The sequence below is a fragment of the Crocodylus siamensis genome, chromosome 9, assembly GCF_052110815.1.
Source record: "Crocodylus siamensis isolate JL-2025a chromosome 9, ASM5211081v1, whole genome shotgun sequence".
NCBI classification, from domain to species: Eukaryota; Metazoa; Chordata; order Crocodylia; family Crocodylidae; genus Crocodylus; species Crocodylus siamensis.
This window is the reverse complement of record NC_143403.1, coordinates 58,371,412-58,396,022: the sequence shown is the minus strand read 5'-3', so window position 1 is coordinate 58,396,022 and position 24,611 is coordinate 58,371,412. Positions and strand designations below refer to the sequence as shown.

At 43.3% G+C, this 24,611-nt stretch overlaps 1 protein-coding gene across 2 annotated transcripts in view; it reads left to right on the top strand.

Moving 5' to 3' along the window:
- DGCR2 (DiGeorge syndrome critical region gene 2) overlaps nt 1-17,529 on the top strand; it is a 75,679-nt gene extending 58,150 nt beyond the window's left edge. For both annotated transcript variants that reach the window (XM_090062731.1, XM_090062730.1), the window contains 3 exons: nt 8,281-8,433; nt 10,038-10,274; nt 11,759-17,529. In XM_090062731.1, coding sequence (XP_089918857.1) covers nt 8,281-8,433; nt 10,038-10,274; nt 11,759-12,000 — 632 coding nt within the window. In that variant the 3' untranslated portion in view covers nt 12,001-17,529. The remainder of the gene's footprint in view (nt 1-8,280; nt 8,434-10,037; nt 10,275-11,758) is intronic.
- The last annotated feature ends 7,082 nt before the right edge of the window (nt 17,530-24,611 follow it).

Below are 24,611 nucleotides of genomic sequence, written 5' to 3'. Positions count from 1 at the left end.
TAATTAGATCAGTGCTTCTTTTTTCAGTATTTGATTGCAAGCTTAATTATACAGCCTTAAGGTAAGCATGTGATGGGACAAATCAGTACAGTTTCTGTAGAGGAAAACTATTTCCAATCAGTGAAAATTCTTTTCGAGTACGTCACCAAACAAGTGACGGAAAGGGAGCTAGTAAAAAGAGACCTCTCCCTGCTTCAAGATGACCCCTCATTATTTTAGAGTCAGGGGAAGATTTCTGTGTGGGCAGGCTCTTATGCAGTTGACTGCTTCAGGAGTCTGTGTTGTTCACTGGAACGTGTAAGGACCAGCTGCTGCTACTGCACACACTATTGGACCAGATGGACTGCTAGTGTGATTGGGTATGGCAATTCAGATGCACCCTGGCTCATAGAGCAAGCAGTCTGTGTTTGGCTTGTGCTTCTATTAGTAACAAAGACTCTGACATGTGTCTGGTGTGTCGCTTGTGTTGAGAATAGCAAAATGGGACTTCCCTTTTGAGACCAGTTGCTGTTACCAAGGCCACCTGGAATGAGTACTCATTAGTTTTGATTTCTCCCAACCAGTAGATGGTGCTATTTGTCTCCAAACAACTTTTGGTTACAGATATTTAGCTTTTATTCTAGCTTATAAGAAGTAATAAATGTCTGTAATATTTTGTTCGTTTTTTGTTACTAGCCCAGTTATTTGGAGAGTTCTTTTGAGTCGGCATGTGGAAATGGAGCACCTGCATCTCTGCAACTTTATCATCCCCCTGCAGGCCAAGTGGTTGCCAACTCAGTCTTTAGTTGTTTCATGTTCAGTAGGTGGAATAGTCCTCTAGGTAACAAAGTATTGTACAGAGAGTGAACATGGCTTTTTTAAGTACCTCTTTACAAGATTTTCCCTAATTTTCAGACATACATGCTGCCCTCTTGTAGAGAGGGGCTACTGTCGAGAGCTGCCACACTAGTGCATTGACCACTCTGCCAGCAGGCGCATAGTTTGGCTGGGACCCGTTACTCCCTGTGTAGCCAGGGTTACAGCCAGGAGAAGGGGCGATGTCTGTCTGTACATCTGAGGAGTGTAATGTGGTCTGAGTTACATAAGCCATTGAAGAGCACAGTATAGAAAGTATGCTCATAGGTCCTTCCTGGAAGCAGATGCCTTTCTCCTCTTAATTACTCTGGCCTTGGTGGGTGGCTTGGCCCTGCTTTGCTGGGACACGAGGAGCTTAAAATGCTTTTTGCCAGGGGGCATGAGGGAGAACGTAGCACTTGCTTAGCATTAAGATACTGGCAGATTTTATGTTTGTAGAGATTCTGTATATTGGGAATCATGATTTTCTGCTCCCTGGTGCAGGAGGAATTGATTTAGGCTTTCAGGCTTCTATTTGTCAAAGCAGTTATCGATTCAATTTTCCAAAGAGTTATTGAAAGACTATGGCCTTCCATTTCAATGACCACCTCGTTATGTGCAGAGGTAGAGTTATAAATTGTACAGTTTAGAAGCATGTTAGTAATCTTTCAGTCTATGCAGCCTGCATCAGATGAACTGGGATCAGAGTCTAGCTTTTAGTTCTCTGTCAATAAAAATCTAAGTTGATTCTGCAGTGTATTACTTGCAAGTTGCCTTTTGGGGTGTGGCAGCTAGGTTTTGGTGACCATTTCAAGGGGGATTTAATTAAAATTATAATGCCATTGAGTTGTAAGCTTGTTTGACACATCTCTGCATAAGAAAATAACCAATTCATATCTTCTGTTCACAAATTCTGTGATAATCTGTGGAGAGTTGTCATTTTTTTCTCTCATACCAAGCCTTTGGTTTTGAGCATATGAAACCAGCCAACTGGCTTCCACAGTTGCAACCGGTCTTGGACAACTGACCTGTTAGCTTTGTTAATGGTTTAAAGGCTGCAGGCAGCTCCTTGCTTTAATGGTTACATTCAACATGAAAAATTTTATGCTTTAACTTGTTCTTGAAGAGAGTTGAGGGGGAGCAGCAGCCTTCCTTTCATTCTTATCAGCCGTGTTAAGACTAGTCTTTGCTATAGTGCTACACTTTTATCTTCAGAAACAATTTTTAGTGCCATGTCAGCCAACAGTCAGGATTGAGATGACATAGGATAACCTTGTCGTAGTGTTCTCTAATCCTGGTCTGTGCCGTGGGTCTTACCCATTCCATGAATAATGATTGTGAAGGCTGTGTTCTGCCATGCTCTTTCTGTGCTTAAGCCCTTTTCTCACCCCCACTCCCCACCCACTTTGCGCAAAATAAGACTCCTTAAAAACGCCTTTGGAATTCTTGTCTGTGAGCAGCTAGCTTTTAATTTAGATGTGGGGAGAAGATGTGTTTTAAGCTGTTGTGGAGCTTGGTTCATAATGAAATCTGTTCTGGTTGTGGTGAACATTGACATTTTGAAATGAAGCACTTCAGTATTTCCCCTCTGGGGGGGTTCACACATTACTATTCTAGATGGCAAAACTAATGAATTACTTTCTTTAATCAGTACAGATTTGTCATTGTCAGAGATTTCTGTATATCTTCCCAAAACCCGCTTTGCAGAAGAAAGAAAACTGTTTACTAATCAGGAGTAGGTAAATTAATCATTGGAGGAAAGGCCAAGGGGAAATAAATCTTGCCACTGAGTTGGCAAGTTATAAGTGCTTGCTGCTGTCTGAGCTAGGGAGTAGCTATTATACAAGAATATTTTAAAAGGCACCAGGAGGAAAAACCCTTCAGTGCTAGGAATGAGTCAAGCAGTCACGTCCACATAGTCTCAGCAGACACTTGATCCATTTCCATTTAATGAGGAAGAATTATAGAGGAATTGTTTTAGTGCCTTTGTATTTACAGTACCAAAGCAGAGGGAGAAGTATATGTGTATCGGCTTGGTCTCCATGGGTGTGATAGAAGAGCAATTTTTAGTGTGGCAGCTGTTCAGACAAATCTACCCACATCTTTCAGTATATTTTATTTCTTTTAATCTCTCTGTACAAATGAAAGAACTGATTGCGTGGAAGCCTCTGTAGCAACTGTAAATTGATATGAAGTGCTGGGATATTATTCCTGTCTCCAGTTCAGGATGGCTATTTTGCAGTCCACTGTTAATATTTGATAGATGCCTGCAATTTATTTAGGTATAACATTTCCATGTTAGAGACCTAGGGAGTTTTGACTTTTTAAACCATATTGTTCAAGATGTAGTCTGTGTCATCTTTCAGTGAGGGTTTGATTTATGGTAGAGTCCCTCATCAAGCCAAACTGGCTATATTTCTAGCCAAACCTTTCAGATCACAGCTAGGGGTAGTGTGAAAGAGGTCTGTGACTCGGAACTGAGCTGAGAATTGAAGCTGTGGCCAGTCTAAAGGATCTGTGAAAGCACAGCAGAATTAGGATGTGGTTTTTTAAACTGAGAATGACCAGGGAACTCTATCAGTGAGCAAGAAGAGGAAAGCTGTTGTGCTGCTGTTCCTTCACAGTAAATGAGACTAAAGGGGCACCTTTAGATAATTGGCTTTATGCAGGTCCAATTTTCATTCCTTTTTTTTATTTAACCTGTTGGGAGAAGGTTGTGATGAGTAATAGAGAGGTGGATGAGGAGAAAAGCTAGAAAGATTGGCTAAAGCTAATTGTCTTGTGAAGAGACTAGAGAAAATGGCATATGTTAATTTTAAATGTAGAAAATTGGGGGAGAGGCAGAAAAGGAAGTTGAGGTATTTAACAAGTCAACATTGGAGGTAGGTTTTCTCTCCTGATTTTATTAAATTCAGTTAATACGGCTGAATTTAAGGCGGTAGATAAATCTGTGCATGTGATACATACTTGGATAACTGCTATTTGGGATGAAGCCGAGTGAGCCAAAATAGTTTAGAATTGTGGTGGGGAGTCAGGTGATGTCTAAAGCTGTGCGAAGTACAGGGTTTTCTAATATCTTTGGAGGAAACCGCTTTCTAAACTGCCCTGGAAACAAAGGCTGCTGTCAGTGGGGAAACCTTCTACCAAAGGCTGAGGGGGAAAAAAACATGAGCTCTCCATTATACAAAGGGGCTTCACTTTTTCATGGCAAAATTTTACTGTGCTGCTATTGCCAGGCAACCACAAGAGCAGTCGGGGCAAGACGGGAGGGGATAACCAGAGCTGCGTCGGGCTCCATGCAAGGTGTTGGATGTGGATGGCAGGAGCTGACGAGCTGTTTGAGTTTGCGGGGGTTTGCAAACAAGAAGTGGGAGACACTTGGCGACTACGTGAGCAAATCTATTGGTGAGAATCTAGGCTTTGTAGTTGGCCTCTTTAATGAAAAGCCAAGCTGCTGTGTGCCAGTTGGCTGCGATACGCTATATTATAAAAACAAGCAGGAGCATATTGACGCTGAGGGTGAGGTTCAGAGGGTGGAATCTTAAATATGTAGTAAAAAAATCCTGTGCCTAAATGTGTTTTACAATTACAACCTTGTTGGACAGTGGTTTTATTACCTAATATCATTAGCTTGATCAAACAGGGTTACATGTGCAGAGCAGTAGAAGAACATTTAATTGCCACATTGACGTCACTAACAAAGGAGCTGTCCGGGAATCAAATTAAGTGTAAAATACATTATTTATTTATTTTTTTTTAAAGGGGAGGGGAGGAAATTCCACCTAGCAAATCTCCAGTGGATCTTATCATTTGTCATAGAAGACTTTGTATCTGAAAATATTGATCTGCCTCCCTTCCAGCCTTGCTTCTCTATGCTAATGAAGCTCTGTGGAATCGCTGACCCATAAAATCTAGCACAGACAACCAGGGAACGCACAGCTCTGTATATAGTGTATTAAAGTGATTTGCTTTGCAAGGAGTAAATTGACAGGTATTTTTGGTTGCCTTAGTTTCCACTTACTGCAGATTGGAGAATGTTGAAAGGCATGTAGTTGCCTTGTGTGGATCTCAAATGTACTTGCAAAGCTGGAGGATCAGGTTTGATAATAATGAGCATGGAGCAAATGAAACTCCAAACCAAATACGACAGTTCTGTCTACCTTGGATATTTTCTAAGGTGTTTTATCAGAAAGTACAGGGCATGATTTTAAAAAAAAAAGGTGTGGTGAGGGAATGAAGAGTAGCTCTGGTATACAGTGACAAAAATGAAAATAGTGCTCAGTCAGAAATGCTGGTTAGCATAACATAATAGCTGCTTTTGTTCTCTGGCTGTTCTTATACATGGTCTCTGATTCTAGTGGTACTGTGTGTTGTTGAATTGATTTGTTTTCAGAGTCTGAAAACAGAATAGTGCCTGTCTTTCATACAGTGCCTTTGCATGGTATCAGAAGGGCTGGGGACTTGCAGTTCATCTTGAGAAACAAAGTACCTGCCTAGAGGGTGGGTGGCAAGGCTTTGTCAGGATTGCAGTAAGTCCCTGTGAACCCTGATTTTTATTGACAACAATATGCATGTACTTTATCATAGTGTAGGCAGTCAGGCCTCTGTGAAGGACGTGAAAATGTGGGTAAAGACCTGGTTTCGGGTGAATCCAGGAAACATTTAAATATTGTCTCAATATTTGGTCCTCAACTGGTATAAACCTGCTGCTAATGAAGACGGCGTGTTGTCTTGGAATCCTGATGAACTCGTCGCTTACCCTGAACATCCAGGTAACAGTCGTCAAAAATACCTTTCAGCTTTAGCTCTCGAGTAATCTGGCCGCTCTTCTGACGGTGACCAAACATTGTGACCTATCTGCCATCTCCAGTTGCACAGTTGTAATAGCTTCTATCTGGGATTAGGCAAGAAGTTCATGGAAACTCCTTCTTGATGTAAAATGAGCCAGGGAACTCACATGTGGCCTGTTCTGGCTCCTTGCTTGGTTTCAGATGCTGATAAAGGCCCTAGTAGACAGGCCCTTGGTTATTGCTGCTGTTTGTGACCCGCCACAGGAAATGATCTTATCTAGCACAGTATGGCAAAGAGTTTGTGCGTGGAAGTGGGGGAGCCCTTTCAGCAGCAGCAGTAGGACTCTGGAGTGGAGATCAGGAAGAGTTCAGCACTTGTTGTCATAAGGTTGTATTTCAAGCCTCTTTGCCAAGCGTTCACTAGATAACCATAACTAGGGACCTACTGAAATCATGGTTGAAGTGTGTTGCCCGGTGGCTCCTTTAATTTTGCTTGTTTTGCTGTGCAAAACAGTAGTGAATGGTAGGGCCACTGGGGTGCTGGGGGGCAAACATGCGGTATATTTAAAACCACAACTTTTGTCTCCTGGCTGATTGACAGCAAGCAGGGGGGCTGCTAGGGCCCCTCCACCAATGGGGTGGGGGGAGGAAAGGGGGTTTCCTGGGTGAAACAAGCAAAATTAAAGGAGCTGCTATGCAGTGAACTTCTGCCGCAGTTTCAGTAGGTCCCTAACCATAACAAGCACATACAATAGCAGAACTTGCAAAGGAAGAATAGAGAGCTGACTCACGTTTGAGTTTATATAGCTATTAACACTTGTACATGTAAAGCACTGAAATTCTGCTGTGATAAGTGCTTTTATGCATGCCTGGGTTCAGCACTTCATATCCACGCATCCCATCTTGCATGTTTTTAAAACATAACTTTTTAAACCAACTTGTTTTAGTTTAAAAAAACCCAGCTGTAATAAAAACTCAGTGGGTAACTGTACACGAGCGCAGAGGCTGTTCTGCCGTGCTGTGGTTACAGTGTCAGAGCAGACTCTATTAATTGAGTCTGCTGGTATGTGGTAATTACCGCACTCCAGCAGCCTCCCACATCTCATGATCCATGCGCCTGCATTTCAAAATGACGAGGGAGCTAAACTTTGAACTAAAGCTTGTCGAATAAGTTTTATTTCAAGCACCGCCATTACCATTTTAAAGCATGGGGATGCTGATGCATGAGATGCTGTAATGCACTTTAAGTAGAGTGGCTCTTGGAGCCACTCTAAAGCCTCTCCTTCCCCACCAGCATGTGTAAAAGTACTCAATATGAATAGTGACTGGATCTAGTTCAGATCAGTATGTATTGAGCTTGTTTAAAAATATAAGCCCTTTTTAAAGGTTTAAAATGTGCCTGTATTTTATCAAATGTTATTAGCTGGCTTCAAAGTCAGCCTTACTAGGTTTTGGAAGTAGAACCAAGGACAGTATCTGCACTGTTCAGGAATCTAGGCTAGAGAGTTCAGTCCATGGTAAATAGCGTTTCATGGTAACGTTTCCTTTTGGGTCAAAGCTGTCAAAGTCCAAAGATTTTGTAGCACAGAAGTGCTACAAAATTTCTACAGCCCTAAGTTGTGCAGGAAGTTTATGGTTTGCAGCTTTCTAAATAGAATTTGGGGGGAACAGTATCAGATGAATAGCTTTTTCAAGGTGACCTTGAACACTAATTTTTTATTCTTACAAGTGAACAACCAGCTAAATGTGGACACCCAAAGCATTGGTGAAGGGTGGTGCTCTGGTGTTTTAGTACATTCAGCAAATGATAATTTTCATTTTTTATTTTTATGTAAACTACCTGCAACTTCTGCTTTTTCCTGAGCACATTCTCCCAGCTCCTCTGTAGCTAATGAGGAAGAAAATGCTTGGGGACTTTTACAGCTATTTGTGAGTTGATGGGCCAGGTAGTGATGAGGGGATGTGGTTGGTATATCGGGACCTCTGAACTGTACTGATCTGCTGACTGCAAACCCTGGAAGGGGACAGTGGTTTGGGTGGGGGGAAGGGTGTACTCTTCTGGCCCCCTCTTTCAACTTGTGGTGGGGTGGAGGGAGAGGGCGATCTTTCTTTTTTTTAAATGAAGATGATGATAATATTCAGCCACTTTTTTGAGGCATGTGGCAATAAACATCACTACCAAAACAGAAATGTAAAATAGGATTAGGATGTCTCTGTTCCCTCATAGGTGGTATATAATGTATTTCCATATTTACAGATGGAAATAAAAAAGATTAGGTGAGTGGCCTTAAGTTGAACATAAAGGCTATGGTAGAAGTAGAAATAAAATTTGTCTTTTCTAATACCTAAGACTGACTTTTAGGTGCTGTATTATCTTTTACTCCATTGTAGCACAGCTCTGTCTGCTCATGTGCAAACAGATTAAATGGTCTTTAAACTTCTGCTTTTCCGAAGACCTGAGTCTGCACTTGGCTGCTCAAGTCAAAAGATCATAAAGAAATCCAGATACAGTAGAAGTTCGTGAAATTATTGTTTTTAAACTCATACCTATATGATAAGTTTGAAGTGTGTGTCTCTCCAGGACTAGAAGACACAAGAGTCTCTGTCAAAGTAAAAAAGAAAAAAAATTCCTATTAATATTTTCTTCACACAACAGATGGGAACAGCCTGTTTGACTCTATGGCAAGTGGAATGCGTCTGATAGTGAGCTGCATCTCCTCCTTCCTTATCTTGTCTTTGTTGCTCTTCATGGTCCACCGGCTGCGTCAGAGACGGAGGGAGCGCATAGAGTCCTTGATTGGAGCTAATTGTAAGTAGTCTGTTGTTGAGATGCACTTGGAGTTAAGTGGCCTGGCTTTAGGGCGGGGTTGGGCAAAACAGGGCTGCTGGAGGGTCTTTGTCATGTCTGTGGCAGGTCCTTCGGTTCCTCCGGGCCCAGGCACTGTCCGGCTATGGCACATCGGCTGCTCCCTGAACATGCAATGGGGCTAGGGTGCCTCCGCAGCTGGACTGCCTTTTTAGGCAGACCAGGCAGTGGCAGCTTCTTCTGTTTGCTGCTGGTGCTGGCCCCAGCCCTGTGGTATCAGTGGGGACCTGCACTGCACAGCTCCGACTCTGCGCACCCCACATCTGCTCTGGACTCACCTGCTCATGTTGAGCAGCGGCGGCAGCAGCAGTGCTATCCAGGCAGAAACTGTTGCTCAGCGCAGGGGAAAAGCAACCTCTCCCCCCTGCCACTGCCCAGTGCTCCCTGCTACAGCTGCCCAGAGCCTGCGCTGGGCACCTACCCATGCCCCCACAATATATAAGTGTAAGACCTCATTTTGAGTTATTATGCAATCACCTCTATATACACGACAAACACACAAATTGGGACAAAGTATTTAAAAATAAAATTACAATATTGTATTTTGGAAGTTTGATTTTTAGTATATAATTTGTTTTTGTTCCAGTGCCAAGATGGGGAAACCCCCTTCCCAAATGCAGTACTTTTGGGGGGAGGGGAGGGATGTCCGGTGGCAAGGTCAGGGGTTAGCGGCGGGACTTGTGGTCCCAAGATGGTGACCAGGGGGAGGGGGAGAGCACCTGTCAAGAGGCAGGGCTACCTTTGTGGCTCTCAACAGCTCACCAAAATTCATTAAGCGGTCTTCCAGCTGAAATAATTGCCCACCCCTGCTTTAGAGGGAAGTCACTGCATGGTTGAAGGATGAATCTTACATCTCAGGAAAACTAGTGGAAATGGAAATCTGCATAGGTACTCCCTTGGTATTTGGCTATACCTAAATATGACTATTCTGTCTGTGTAGCAGTTGTCAATTTAAAAGACCCTGGTTCTCTCATCTTTTTCAGGGATTTTTGTGCTGCTATCAGTTGTTACTCATGCCTTACAATTTATAGGTGAACAAGTTGGGAGGTAACTGCACCTGATTGCTGTGAGAGCTTGTGCAGCCAAGACCTAGCTTGTCTTGGCACTGGTCTGATAATATGCTTCTATTATTCACTATTTGGATAATACAACTGGTATTCCAGCTCTTGGTACTAGGCCAAGCAGTGTGCTTGGAAACTTTCTAAGGCAAGTAGATGAGCTCTACCTACTTTGGAGACCTTGATTTAGGATCTAGATGACACAAGTGAGGATAAGGATAAAAATATGGGCACAGGGTGAGCTTGGCATTGCTGTGTAAATACAGTAAGGTGATATGTTTGGGCTGTGTAGGTTTTCTACTAACTCCTTAAGCATTGCAGCACACAAGTTGTTCTAGGGATCGTTTGAAGGTTGAAAGTAGTGACCTGGTGACTTGTGACAAATCCATGTTAAGTTCTAAGGGATGGAAAGAGGAGCTCAACATGATTGCAAACCCAGGGGATGGAAAATGGGATAAAACCAGTCTTGTGTCTTGTCCTCTTGAACAGTGCACCACTTCAATTTGGGCCGCAGGATGCCTGGCTTTGATTATGGTCCAGATGGGTTTGGAACTGGTCTTACTCCACTGCATCTCTCGGATGATGGTGAAGGGGGGGCATTTCATTTCCATGACCCTCCACCACCCTACACAGCTTACAAATATCCAGATCTTCAGCATCCGGATGACCCGCCTCCTCCCTATGAGGCTTCCATCAATCCAGACAGTATCCTTTGTTCTACTCCAGGTATGTGGTTGTGGATTTTTTGGTTTAACTGCTGCGGGGGAATGTTCTCAGCCTGATTTTAAAGGGGAGAGAATGCCAAACTGGAATTTGTTTTTTTTGCAGTTGTGAGAGAGGAGCAGTGAGAGGTGTCGGAGTCCGATCTGGCATTAAGTTTTTTTTTTTTTTTCGGGGGGGGGTCTCTAAATTAGTATGTGTCCATGTTGCAAACTTCTTGACTGCTTTTAAAATGTCTGTGCTAAACTTTGTATAGGAAACCTCACCTTTGGCAGCTGGAATAGGCTCAGCAAACAGGCCCTAGACAAACAACTTTGAGGGATGTGCATGACCAGCAGCCAGGGCGTGGGGGCATTCTTGGTGCTGGACTGCCCTTTGGATGGTGCATGGTGTTAAGCTCACTCATTCATACAAGCCTTTTATGTAGTGGGAACTCCAGTCCTTGCTTCGCGCGTTGTATGCGGTCACCTGTAAGTCGCCACTAACTATTGCACCACATCCAGAGCTGAGAGAAAACATGCACTTTTTATAAATCCACCTGAGTCACTTTAGCCCTTCGCTACTAAGCACATTAGTAGCTGGGATGGTGTGGGTACCAGCATGCACGGTTGACAGCCCAGAGGTTCCAAGTTCAGTGCTATAGCAGAAGCACTCAGTGTAGCCTGTCAGAGTCCAATGAAATCTGCAAATTGCTAAATATCTTGTTATAAGGACACATTAGAAATACTGTTCAGGTAAGAAAAAAACTGAATTTCAGCTACATTCCATATATTTTAAAAAGGCCCTCAAATTGTGTGAGCCCACATGAAGTACATGCCCAATTTGTTTGGGCATTCTTGCACTTTTTGACAGAGTGAATTCTAATGTAGACTGGAATTGTACTCTGGTGTCTGCACATGTGTGTGTATTTATAGCTACTCTGGAGGTTGCCATCCATTTTCTGTTCTCTGGCTGTTTGGGATTTCTGCAAATCCACAACCAAAATTTAGTCAAACAGGAAGCTAAAATTCAGCAATCATATTTCTACCCTGAATTTGGAGCTGCTATGAGCCAACACCAATCTGCATGCTCTTTTACTGCTTACAGTGAACTTTGTTTGGGTCGGTCTGATATATCCCCGTAATGTGTTGCTTAGTTAATGTTTTGGAAGTTAATGGTGAAAAGTGCCTCTTAAAAAGTAGAACACCCTAATGTGCAAAAGTTGGGAAAGAGCCCTTTCCCCTGAAATCCAGCTTTATTTAACATATCTGTCAATAGTTCTAAGACTTTACTTTGATTTGGATCAGGCTCCATTCGTATATTAAGTTGTAAACTATAATTGTACATCTCCAGTTCGAAACTAAGCAGTGTGTTTCTCACAAGCGGAGAGAGAGGAGTGGCACTAATGATGCTTACAGGGCTGTTGCAGAGAGGCTAAGCTAGCCGGGAAATAAATTTGGGTGCAGTCTGGTATGCATCCTTCTGATTCTTCTTGCCTTTCCTCTTTGCAGATGGAGTTCTCCCTCAGACAGTGCAGAGCAGTCAACCGTCACTAGGAAACGGTGATGTCTGTCCACAGCTCACAGAGGAATCTCTTCCTCCTTCAGTCGGTCCTTCTCCAGTAGAGCTGGAAGACTCAGCTGATAGCAGCACCTTCCTCGTCCCTCCTGACACACCTTTAAGTGAAAATACACCGGCAGAAACTCTTACGGGCAGCCGCCACAGTCACTGTTCTCTTAATACCATTGTATAAAAGAATAGCAAGCTTACTGCCGGTCAGAAATATTTTAGCAACTGTTTGCACACAGCTGTACAGACAAACACTAATCCAGGGGTTGAACTTCAGAAGGAAGCTCCACTTTGTTTCTGAGCACTCTGCTTTTATGTTCTAGTTTAGAATTGTACCTCTTTTATTTTTTTTGACTGTTCTTATTCATTCACTAATTGGTCTGTCCTGTAAATATGGATTGTAGAAGCTGCACCTTTTTCCACAGGCTATGGAAAGGAGAGTGCAGAGGATTTGTCTTTGACTTCTGAAGAGAGGAAAAGCATGGGTAGCTTTGGTTTGGTTTTTTTGGTTTTTGTCTGTCTTAATCGCAGAGAAGAAGTGAGAATCTGCATCAGAGATAAAGCTGCTTGTTTTTTGGATACTGTTGGATCCAGGGAACAGACGATGAAGAAAAAGAAAGGGGGCAGTCGCCACATTATCTCATGTCTCTCTTGCTCCAGTGCTGCACTTGGAAAAAGCACAGAAGTCTAAACTTTTGGGGAGTTGGGTGGCTGTGTTTTACAGAAGCAGGAACACTGAGGAGCTAAAACACAAGCCAAAGAAGAAGAGCTATATGGTGTAAAGTGTGTGTATGTGTTTGGTCTCTGTCACTGCCCCACTATTTCAAAACATTGGAGGGACTGGAGGATGAGAAGGATCTACATAACATTTAATTTCTCTGCCTTTTCTCATAAATGGGCTCAGAGAAACTGCCTTTTTTCAGTTAACACCTTTTTATTTAGTTATCTGTAGTTGCAAATGCCTTGTACTGTGGCAGGTAAACTTCTGGCCCACAAACAACTATGGGTCTGTGTAATGCTGGCATCTCTTCAGAAGAGTCACAGTGCATGCTAGATAGTGTTTTGGTGAAAAGATGAGGAGGATTAACTCCTTGATTAATGCTCCGGTTGATTGTCTTTTTCCACTGTAGTAGACCTTTTAAATCATCCCCTTCCTTTTAAGTTTAGCTTAATTTAAAATAGCAAAATTAACTTGTGCACTACAAAATGTGGTTCATTTCCATCAATAATATGTTTCCAGTTTAGGCAAAGATTTAAAACATACTGGTTTGGATAACATGGATACTAAATACCACTTCATGTTTTCAAAATGAAGTGAGGTTTCAGCGCACATGGGTTTTCCTTCCTCCCCCACTCATGTCACTCTGATTAACCCTGACTTACTGTAGCAGTTGTCTCCAGCTGGAGCAGGTCAGGTTAGTTAGAAGGGCTTTCGACTGAGAGCCCCTCATGACTGTTCTTCTGTTGCCTTATGACAGGTACAAGCCTAGAGGGACAAGAAGAAATTGCTGCATGGGAGTGGGGTTTTAATTTTGCTAGTTACAAAGAGAGAGCATACAAGATTGGCCTAATCTGATCCAAACCCAGTTATGTGCTTACCCAGTGCCACTGATTTTTTTTTTTTTTTTTCCTCCTCGTATATGCCGCTACCCTCTATTTTGTGTCTTGCCTTAGGCCACACTGTACTCGGGGATCATTTTTGATCATTCAACATCTCTGCACAGAAAACTGTGACTTTTACTTACTGGATCATATCTAGTATGTTTTGATATTCAATCACTTGCAGACTATCTTTATTGCCTCGAGGGACAGTGTGAATATGGTTCTCGTGTACTGCTAATGTACAACTGTGCATTAGGACACACTGTTAGAAAGTCCCTCCCCTCACAGAAAGTTGTATTCACAAAATTGTTACCGTTCGCGGCCTGGCTTAATCCGCTCCGAGAAGAGCAGTTCTCTACCCAGTGGATCTATTGCTAGTTCCTTCTCCTGAAATTTGAGTCCTGTTCCAGTGAAGTGGGTGGATAAGTAGTAGTCAGAGCCATGCATACATCTTATGACTATATTGAGCATTTCTGAAGTATGAAAATAAAGCGGGTTTTGTGCATTTTTGAGCACATTCATACGTTTTATACATTGTATGTAATGAGTTTTCTTTAGTTTTTATATGTACGAGTGTGTGCGTGTTTCTGGGTGGCGATTAATAAATATATACTGTAGATGGTACCCTTTTGTGCTGTATGGGACAAGGTGAAACTAAATACTCTGATATGAGGTTGTCTCTTGAGCTGCAAAGGTAACCCTTCCTTAAAGCTGGCTACACTATGTGATAGGACAGGGCATGATAGCGTACGCGTGGATAGGATGCAGAGTCTTTATTACAACACACTGTTTCTGAAAAGCTTTTGTTAGTAGCACTAACTAGGAGAATGGGAGTTTTTATTTCTTTAAAGCCAGATGGAATATTCTTTCTTTGTAGTTTCCTAGCGCAATAATGAAAGGCCTCTTGGCTTGGCTGTGTTTTCGTGGTTGAGGTGAACAGATGCTTTTTACCTCACACATCTCATAAGACTGTGTGAACCTGTTTTTAATACACGGTTTTTACTGCTGGATGTCTGTGGTAAACCGATGTGAAAATAAGTGTTGTTGCAATTCTTAACTTTGTGACGGCTCATGGTTGTAATTAGTCCAAATGCAGACTTCCCTGTAGAAGCCTGAGTGTAATAATTTTCTATAGATTCAAAGCCCTTTCCACCTTTAGTGGTGGCATGGAGGCTTCTTTATTTTTATCCATTTTAACCGTAAACAAGGGGAAATTCTGCCTTGAGCAGAAGAGCTCACCTGGTCCAGATCTTGTTTACCTGTTGATGAGCTTCTAATTTGGCAATAAAATTGTCACTTTTTTTCCCTCGTCACTGTAGCTGTTTCACATACAGTTCTTCATCTTGGAGTTAGGAGCCTTTGTGGCTGTGGCTGAAAATATTATAATTACTGAGACTTGAGGACCAATTAAGGAAGAACTAGTTTTGCAGAAGCAGTTGACTTCTCATTGGCACTTCCTCACTAACAGAAAAACAGCGAGTAGCAACCTTCTGTTGTGGATGCTTATTCCATAGACATTGGTGCTCACTGTAGGAAACCCTTCCTCCTACTGCTGGATGGATTGGTTTTATTTCTTTGGAATTAACTTCTATTGTGGACATTTTTCCATCACCCTTTTGGTTATTGTTCTTATTAACTGTTGGTGCATCTTGAATCCTCTCTAAGCATGATGGAGAGGGTTGAAAAGATTCCTGGGACTTCATCATTCCTAGCATTGCAAATAAATGAAATGAGCTTTATTTTTTTTCCTTCATTTTTGGCTGTTGAAGTTTAATTTTGTGACATTTGGGGTCTCTGTTCCATCTAGGGCAAATGTTGTGGTCTCTCTCCTGATTTTCCCTCTTACAATATAATGAGGTGCCATATTTTTTGCTGTTCCTCCAAGAAAAGTTTTAGATATCCACTGGTCTCAATGTTAGCCACAATAAGTGCACATGCAATCTCACAGCAGCTTTGAATTTCCTCGTAGAATAATAGGAAAAGAGGTCTGGAAGGGACCTCAGGGTGGTCACCTAGTTTTGTATAGTCCAGTCCTCTCTTTTCAGTGCAGGATTATTTTTTTTGTCATTGGAACAAATTTGTCTAATGTGCACGTAATCTCCAATGACAGGGATATCACAGTCCCTTTTAGGTAATCTGTTCCAGTACTTATCTACCCTCAAAATTAGAAACTCTTTCCTAATATTTAACCTAAATTTCTCTTGTGACTTGAAACCATTACTACTTGCCCTGTCCCCTTTGCTCACAGATTAGTTGATCATCATCCTCTGTGTAATGGCAGCCTTTTTTTCTGTTTGAAGACCTGTTATCAAATTCCCTCTTGCTCCTTTCTCTAAGGCTAAGGACAGACGGCCAAAAAGCCAGAGCCTGAATAGATTCAATCTTCTTAGGTTTGTCTAAAATGCATAGATTGAACTGATAAGTGAACAGACATTCACTTTTGATTCTGGAAGTGCAGCCACATGCCTGCAGTGGCCCAGGCCAGAAGCCAGGTGGTGCTAGAGCATGCCTTCCTATTCAGCTGGAGAAGACAAGTTTGGGTCACAGCTAGCCTGCCTATCCTGGGGGGGACATGGGTGGCTGGGAAGGTGCAAAGTATTCTGGGATGCTAGGGGGTTGAGTTAAATTGAATCTGGAGGGGATCTGGGACAGAGGTACAAGAAACTGATTTAACCTAAATCAGTTGAGTCTGTCTGATACTACATCCAGCTAGGTTTATCTTCAGCCAGTTTTGAACACTGTGAAAGCGGTTTCTGTGCACCGAATTTTTGTTGTGTTACAGATTTGAACTGGTTTTTGATCACTTATACAAGGATTTGTGTGATTTCTGTTCCTAGCCCAAGAGAAGAGGTGGTTGTAGTTTGATTTCGCCCCCCGCCCCCCCGGTGGTTCTAATTCTAGCCCAGATGATCAAAATTCAGATGTGGCTGGAATTGTTTCTTGTTTAGCTTATCTACCCTTGAACTCAACTGTCCCTTTTTGTCCTTCTGTGAGAGGACACAGAGTACCAGAATAGAAGAGCAAAACCAATTGTGCGGTATTTGCTCAGGCAGCATTCCTGTTGATGCTAGGAGGAGTTTTGCTAGTGTAAGGAATGCAGTATTAGGCGCTCCAGGTTTCCCAGTCTTTACCTGGAAGAAATGAGTTCCATGACCTCTCTTCTTCCTCACTGGAAGTTAAGGTGCGTTAAGCTTTTCTTTAACTAAATTTCTGGGGATTACAAAGCTGTAAATTTCTTATCTTTTAGTTGTGCATTTCCAGTGGCAAAGCACTTAAGTTTTGATGTTAACTACATACAAAACACAGCTTTTCATTATTTATTTTGTTCCCCCTACTAGAACTTTTTTTAACCCACTTGTTAAGTGAATGTTGGGAAACTTACCCACTACTTCTGGGGAATTTGCGTTTCAGCCCCCATCCTGTATGGTTGATGGCTAGTCCTCTAAATCCTTTACACTTCACAGAGACAGTGAAAGTGAATTGGTATCAGCCCCACATTTTACTTCCAACACTGTTCCCATTTCAGTTAAGACAACCGTAGTTTAATTGAGAAAAATGAATTAAAACAAAGATCCCTTCCCTTACCAATATTTTGAATTAGCTGGCTGCTGAGGTACAATTTTAATGGATTTTTAATTTTCTGGCATTGTGCACCTTGGAAAGCAGAGCAGGCTGGAGGTGAAGTCAGAAGAGTTTTTTTTGCTGGCAGCCTTTTCATCACTATGCTGGACTGATCTGAATGTCAGACATTTGTATGCCTGAAAGCCTGAGAGAGAAAGAGACACTGCTTTTTACCTTCTCTGGAAAAATACTTTTAGCCAAGGCTGCATTTGCAGACTCCTCTTGTGTAGTTGATTTGTGACTGAATTTAACTGTGACAGTGTTTAAAAGATTTTGATATTCCATGAAATACCATGTAGAAATGAAATTTGATACTGTAATAATTCAGTCCCTGTGACATTTTTATGGTTTAATTTCTTTCTTTTTTTTTTCTTTTTGAGGGGTTGGCACTAATCTTTTTTTCTCTCTCTTCCCCCCCCCCCCCCCCCCCAAGATGCTGTGAGAAACATTTCATCCAAATGCCAAATAAATTGTGTTCTGTTAAGACAAAGTGTCTGTTAATGCTGTGGTGGTTTTTAAAGTCTCTTGAAAAGGTGGTGGTTGTTTAATGACTTGAAGCGGGTTCTTCCGAACCATTGAGGATCATCTAGTCGAATGACCATATTAAACCCTGACTTTGCAAAATGCATCATACCTATACTTGTGTGCACAGTGTGTGGCCCCTTGGACTCTCATGTGGATGAGGATTGATGCATTGCTTAGTATCACTAAAATTTTCTGTTTGATATGGCGTCTTCAGAGAGATGGCTTGTTTTCTCCACCCAAATTAACTCTAACTGAAGTAAAACATGACTCATCTTTGTGGGAGCTCGATGCCGAATTATATAGGACTGAATTAAGCACAGGCTCAGACCTGTTCAATTTAAAACTTTTATTGTTTCACAAAGTCATAAACTAAAGGAGGTCTGTTGGTTCACGAGGTTCCCAAATCAAGCCCTTGCTCTCTAACCCGGAGGCTAGGTGCGGCTGCCTGATTCAGTAGTCTCAGAACTGGTCAACAGCTCATTTAAAAGGAGTCCCTTATCTCTTTTTAGGCAAAAGATACAAAACTGTCCCCATGGTGGAAGTGAGGCATCTAACATAACTTTACTATTAGTTATATATGATAACACTTATACATATGCATTTCTAATTCTTACTTCTATTGGTTATTTAGTTAACTTATCTATATTATAATATCAGGTGGTACGCTTTGTATTATAATCATTACACTTCTTATGTTAATCCTTAATGACCTTTATATTTCTTATGCTAATTTTCTATAACCTAAATACATTATTCATCTATATGTTTTGCTGGGTTTTGCAGGGTTAAAATGTCAAAACTGACATAATATGCGGTTGTTTTTCGTCATTGCGGTTTAGCCATGCAGTTTCCTATTCTTAACAATGTAAGCGGCATGTCTGCTATTTTTATCATTTGTTTAAAGGTCAGAAGTTCAGTATTTTCATCCAAGGGTCAGAAAGTGATTACCAGAATGTCAATCACTGACTCCTCAACCTCCTTGAAGCATTCTGGGAGTTTTAGTGCATTTTTTTTAATGCTAGGCCTTGCTTAGCATAAGCACTCTCTCACAATCTTAGCCAAGCTGGCTTGAGAAAACTGTTCATTACAGTTGGCTGGTTAGTCTTCGCTCTGTTGCTTGCTTAACAGAAGTATCTTCTCCCTGTGCTTTTGTTTTGGCTCTAATCATTTGGTTTATTACTGTGAAAGCCTCTGTCATAGACTAAGTCCCATAGACTGATCTGACTGATACAGGGTCTGTACCCAAGAGGTACATTCATGGTTTCAGATACAACAGTGTTGTGTTTGTCTAAAGCAAGAACCAAGAAAATAGAACCAATTCATGGTCCAAGCTGGTGCAGCTCAGACCAATGTCATCCATGGCATAACCCCACAGAAGTGGGTATAGTACATAAAGGACATGTTTAGTCCCTGTGTTCTTAAGGTTGGGTTGATTTTCTGCAGGAACTACAAAGAATTTTTTGGGATAAAGGATGTTCATCCCTGGCTTGTATCCCATGAAATGGTGAGTATTTAAATGATGCCACTTTTGGTGATGTCTCTTTGCTTTTATGGGCTTCTGATACCAGGCTTCTGTGATCACTTAGGTTGTAATTCACTGCCCCCAAAACTTAAGCACAAACTTAGACTGCTTGGCAGTGCCCACTACTCTTCCAAGCCACTGAATGCGAGTGCCCTTTTATCCTTATCCATCGTAAGTACAGAGTTGAGTTAGTGTGGCTCTGAGGTGTGAGCTGTCTGGTAGTCTGGCTCACCTACTCTCTCAAACAATAACTTATTATTTCAGGTGCCCACCTCCAAATCCCTAGCTGTGTCCCTTACCTTTTTGGGAGCTAAAAGCCCCTACTGCCCTCTTACTTCGCTGCTTCCTCTGTTCTAACCTCGGTAGCTTATGGCTGGTCGGCCAGTCAGTCATGTTCTGAAGCTCCCTGGGAAGGGATGGACTTCAGTGTCCTACATGTACAGCTAGGCCCCAGCTGCCTTCTCTGCCACTTAATGCATTGTTGCATCTGCAGCCCCAGTATTTCAGACAGAGGTAACTGAACTAGTTTAATTAGGGGTGGGAGTGGGGGATGTGCTGTTCTCTTTTGACTGTTCTATCTCCACTTTTATATTGGTGCAAGTGAGCTAGGTGCCTGTCGTGGTAAACCTAAATGAAACAGGCTTCAGTTACAGGGGTTTAGTTTCACTTAAACCACTAGAGACGTGGAAGGGTGTGGTGGTTATGTTGGAGCAGCTTATCCTGGCATAATTGCTCAAGTTTGGATATATGAGGCCCAAGGTATGCATGTAGTTACCCAGTGGCATGAAAAAAGGATGAATGCAGAAATGCTACTGCCCTGATCCATTCATAGCATCTGGTGAAGCAGGCTGTTGCCTATGAAAGCCCATTCCTCTCTGAACGAGTTGGTCTGTAAGGTGCCATGCTGCCTCAGGAAGAACAGTAAGCTGTTCTCTTGTCATTGCTTGTCTGATTTATAAAAGGCAGTGTACCTACTTTCAATTACTACTGTATTTACATTTGTGTAATGCAGGGTTCAGAAACACATCTGAGCTGGGTAGAAATGTTTCTAGGGCTGGAAATTTGTCTTCTGGATTTCAAGCTGTTGTCATGGAAGGGATCCTCTGCTAATGTAAAGTATCACAGCTCTATTGACTAAGTGCTGATTGACACCAGCTGCTGAGCTGAATTTATGTTGTGCCAATTTACTGACCTGCTTGAATGCAGCCAGTGGATGAAACTGCTTTTTCAGCCCTCAGAATCCATGGTCTATTTCCTGCATTTGTGTGAGTGAGCCTTTGGGGGGGGGTGTCAGCTCTTGGATTTCCACCAGCTCCAGGGGAACATTTGCTGTCTAACAGTCTTCCTTCTCTCTCCCGTCACAGCAGCTCGTAGCACCATGGAGAGCTGCTGCCGTAGTGTGGTCTGCCTCCAGAGGGCAGCCACAGCAGCCTGTTTTAGGCTGAAGTTTCTGAATCGGAAAGGAGTTGAATCGACCTGTGCCCCGGGACTAATGGAACTACATCTCTGCTTGAAACGGCTATTACTTCAGATTCATTTTCTTCTAACCTCCAGCAATAAGCTGCAAAAATCAGTCTAAATACAAATGGACATTCTGCAGGTCTTCTATAATAGTCCAGCTATACAACGTCCTTTCTTCATTGCAGTCACCTGCAAAAAAGGGAACTGTATGGTCTGAGAACTGCTCTATTAAGCAGCAGAGAAGGCATAGGAATTGCCATACCAAATCTGGCCCTCATCACATAGTTCAGGACCCTGCCTCGGAGAGTGGCAGTCCTGGACATTTCAGAGGTGTAAGAAGTCCACGATAGGCAGGTGTGGGGTAGTTTATCCCCCTCTAGGTTGTGTTTTTCTTCGTAATCGATGGCCTTGAGCCCAAGGTTTCTGAGAGCTGAGGTGGAAATGTTGTCAATCTGTTGAGCAAATATTGACTCTTGGGGCGAGATGTTGTCTGATGTCCTTCAGGCATTCCAGTTGGGTGCATCACCCACACCACCGTACTTTCACAGCCACAGGTATGACTGGCTGGCAGTGGTGGTAGCATGGGTTTGTGTGATGTGTTGACAGGAAACCCCGGCCTGACTAGAGGGATCCAGTGTTGTTTAATCTAGAACTGTGTTGTTTAATCTCTCAGCTGTGACTTGCCCTGAGCAGGAGGGAACATGCAAGGGCCAAAGCTCTTTCCCTACTTGAAATGCTCCTGGATGTTGGGGGAGAACATCCTTGGGTTGGGGCTATCATGAGACATGAGATCAGCCAGAGGGTGAATGAATGCATGCAGTGCATTTGCCTGCTGAAGTGGGAACAGAAGATTTGAGAAACAAAGCACTGATAATGACCTTCCTGGATGCATGCCTCAGTCACAAGCAGTCTGTGCAGACTACCCCTTTCTCATGTACAGACGGGGTGCAGTGTTGATTCTGGGTTTATCTGGAAGGATTAAAAGACGTCACTGCTCACAACTGGTAGAGGGAAGCAGAGCGATGAAGGAGCAGGCAGTGAAGTCACCCATGAACTAACATGCATCAGCTCTCAACACTGCCTCCATTGTATATCCTGTTTAGAACATGAGCTTGGCTCAGACTAATGCATTTGTGCTGACAGGCCTTACCTCCCCTCCTCCACCCCAACAGATGACAGGGGCGGGGTTGGGGTGGAAGACCTGGATTGTTTCTACAGCCTGAATATGCTACTTCAGTCCTTTTTCAACACTGATAAATCCCTAGTGATGAGGTTATTTCTTCACTTGTTTTTAACCCTGCTACCTCAGAGCTTAGCAACAACAAAAAAAATCCTCAACAAAGCAATTGATTTCATTTTCTTTTTCTTTTGTTCCCAACATGTCTGACTGAATCATACTTTTCTGTAGCGTGTGTTTTTTAAAGGCCTGAATAATTTCACGTCCCAGTTTTTCATGGCAATGTGAGCTGTATGGCTTGGTTCTGATTGCTCGGGTCTCAGGGTATTGTTCATGTACTTGGTTTTAGTTGGCTTAACTTCTGTCATGGGGCAGCTGGTGGGGATACCCACAGGGAGGTGAGGTAAGGTTTAGCTTTCAGGCATTTACTGCACATACTTGTACCCGTGATTGCGTAAGCCTTTGGCAGAGGAGATTTCCTTGGAGTGTGGTGCATTGCCCAAAGGCCAGATCAGCATCCCAACGGATGCAGCTATTAGCCTTTGTCAAGCTCTTTCTCCTGCACTTGCCCCTCCAGGCCTTGCTTGGTGTCTGCGGCAGAGGGAAATGTGTGGCGACGATTGCTTCATCCTCCATTTAGAGCACAGCCTCCCTTGAAGCAGAACACAGCAGCTCTGATGCCGAGCTGGGCCCATAGCCCCACTCGTAGGCTGTACTGTCCTATCCCAATGAGGCCAGGAGGAGAATGGCAGGTGCTCATGGTCCAGGGCGTGTTGCACAGTGCAAGTGCCCTAGGATAAAGTGAGCTGCCCTTTCCTTGGGTAACTTTCCTGGGCTAGCCCTGGTGGCCAGAAATCCCAAGTCAGGTTGAAAGCAAGTACGGGAAGTGTTCCAGTATCCCCACACAGCACAACCCCCATCTGAGGTGCTTTGCCCTTGGGGCACCTATACACATGCAGGGAGGCTGCTCCGACACGCTGTAATTACAGCTCATTGGAACAGACTCTATTATTAGTCCAGCATATTAATCGAGTTGTCTGGAGCGTGGTAATCGCAGCGCTCCAGTGGACCTCAGCGTCATGTGTACCAGCATTCCCCATGCTGCAAAATGGCAGTGGGGGCACTTTAACTAAAACACGTGACTGTGTGTGCTCTTGCACCTTGTCAGCTCATGGGAATTCGTGTAGAAAAACCTCTCGTTGGGCTTCTGGGACTTTGTTTTTGGCTGTGGGTGGAAGGTGCTAAGTGGAGGGGTGGAAGTGCCAGCCAAGAAGTGGGAAGATGACCTCTGTTCATGGGACGTTGCCTTCCTGCTTCCGTATCAAATGAAGCTTGGGGCTTGAATACCTTCCTGCTATATAATAGCTCCTGCCACTCCCTGGCCCACAGACCCCAGTAATTCCATGCTAAAAGCTCTCCCAATATCCAGGTATTCTTAGAAACAGTTTGAGGAAAAGGACTTTTTGCTAAAATTGCCTCCCCCCCCCCAGTTAAAAATCAAAAGATCCTTTGATCTACATTAATGCCCTCTAGAATGATGGCAGAGATGAGGTTGTGTGCCTGGGACTTGGGTGGTATAAGAAGAAGAAAAGGGGAGAGAGGATAAACCTCATTAGACCATTTCAGGTTGGTTTTAGACACTGTGGAGATGCCTTCGAAAGGGCCCAGCCTGCCCAGTTTTTTCCATTCTGCAGATCCTTTGCGTAGAGGATCAAAATCCTCGGCAGGACCCAGGCTACTTACATTCACACTGCCTTGTCTTTCAAGCACTTTGCATTTATTCCTTTCTGGACACTGAAAAGAACTGGGAAGAGGAGGCCAAATGCTGTTCAAGTTATCATGGTGCAAGTCTACAACATTTCCACACAAATGAGCTGTGTTGTCCAAGCTGTACACCTTCTGTCATCACTGACGGCAGTATCTAGAAGCATGGATGCAGGTTTCCTGCTCTCCACCAGAGACGACTTATGAAATGCTTGGCTTGGTGGATGCCTAGTGATCACTTTCCAGGGACAAATTCAACTCCTTTGGAGTGAACCAGAACCAAAATACTGCTGTCGAGCTAGAGACTTCCTGCAGCAGAGCTCCAATCTGGGAGCTTGCAGCACCCTGTCACTTGGTGACTGGCCGTGTTCATTGCTGTGGTAGCTCCACGCAGGCTGGAAATACCAGAGATAGCGGAAGAGTAATGGGCCCCATTTTCTATTTTTATTGCTATTTTAAGAGAGTCAGCAGCGTGGGTATACTTTAGGGTAATGTGACAGCCAGGCTGTCTTGTGTTCCTACCTACAAGTTGCAGGAAAATAACTGCTCTTCTGAAGTAATTACTTCCCCCTGTGGGGCTTCATTATGCCAGGCTGATGTATGCAAAGCAGGAAGGTCCTTTGACATTTGTGTTGTCTTGGAGTTACAGTGGCACTAAGGAATGGCTGACCAGGGCTTATGGCTGTGCCTGCTGTGAAGAGCAGAGCAGCCTCCTAGAAGGACATCCAGTTGGACCTTCCTTCAGCAAGGGTGGGATGCTCTGAAATCTTTGCGTAGTTGTTGGCTGCTCCTTCTGCTTGTGTGATGCTCTCTTTCCTTTAAGGTCTGTCAAGACCTGCTGTACTTCAGTGAGCTCTTCTGTGGCCAGAGGAGGAGGAGGGCAACCAGAAATCGCCAGGAACCAATTCTCTGCCCCCCCCAGCCTATGTTTGGAGCTTGCTCTGGGGCCCCTCGGCTCACCCGGTCTGCTGCTGTTGTGTTCTTGGCTTCCCTGTCCTGCCCCACTCAAAGGCCCATTGTCTTTGCCCCATGCAAAGGGGAAGAGCTTCCTGCAGCTGCATGTGCAGCACAAAGGCCTGCTGTGGAGGGCACTTATGCCTCTCCTCCCAGGCTGGAGCTGCCT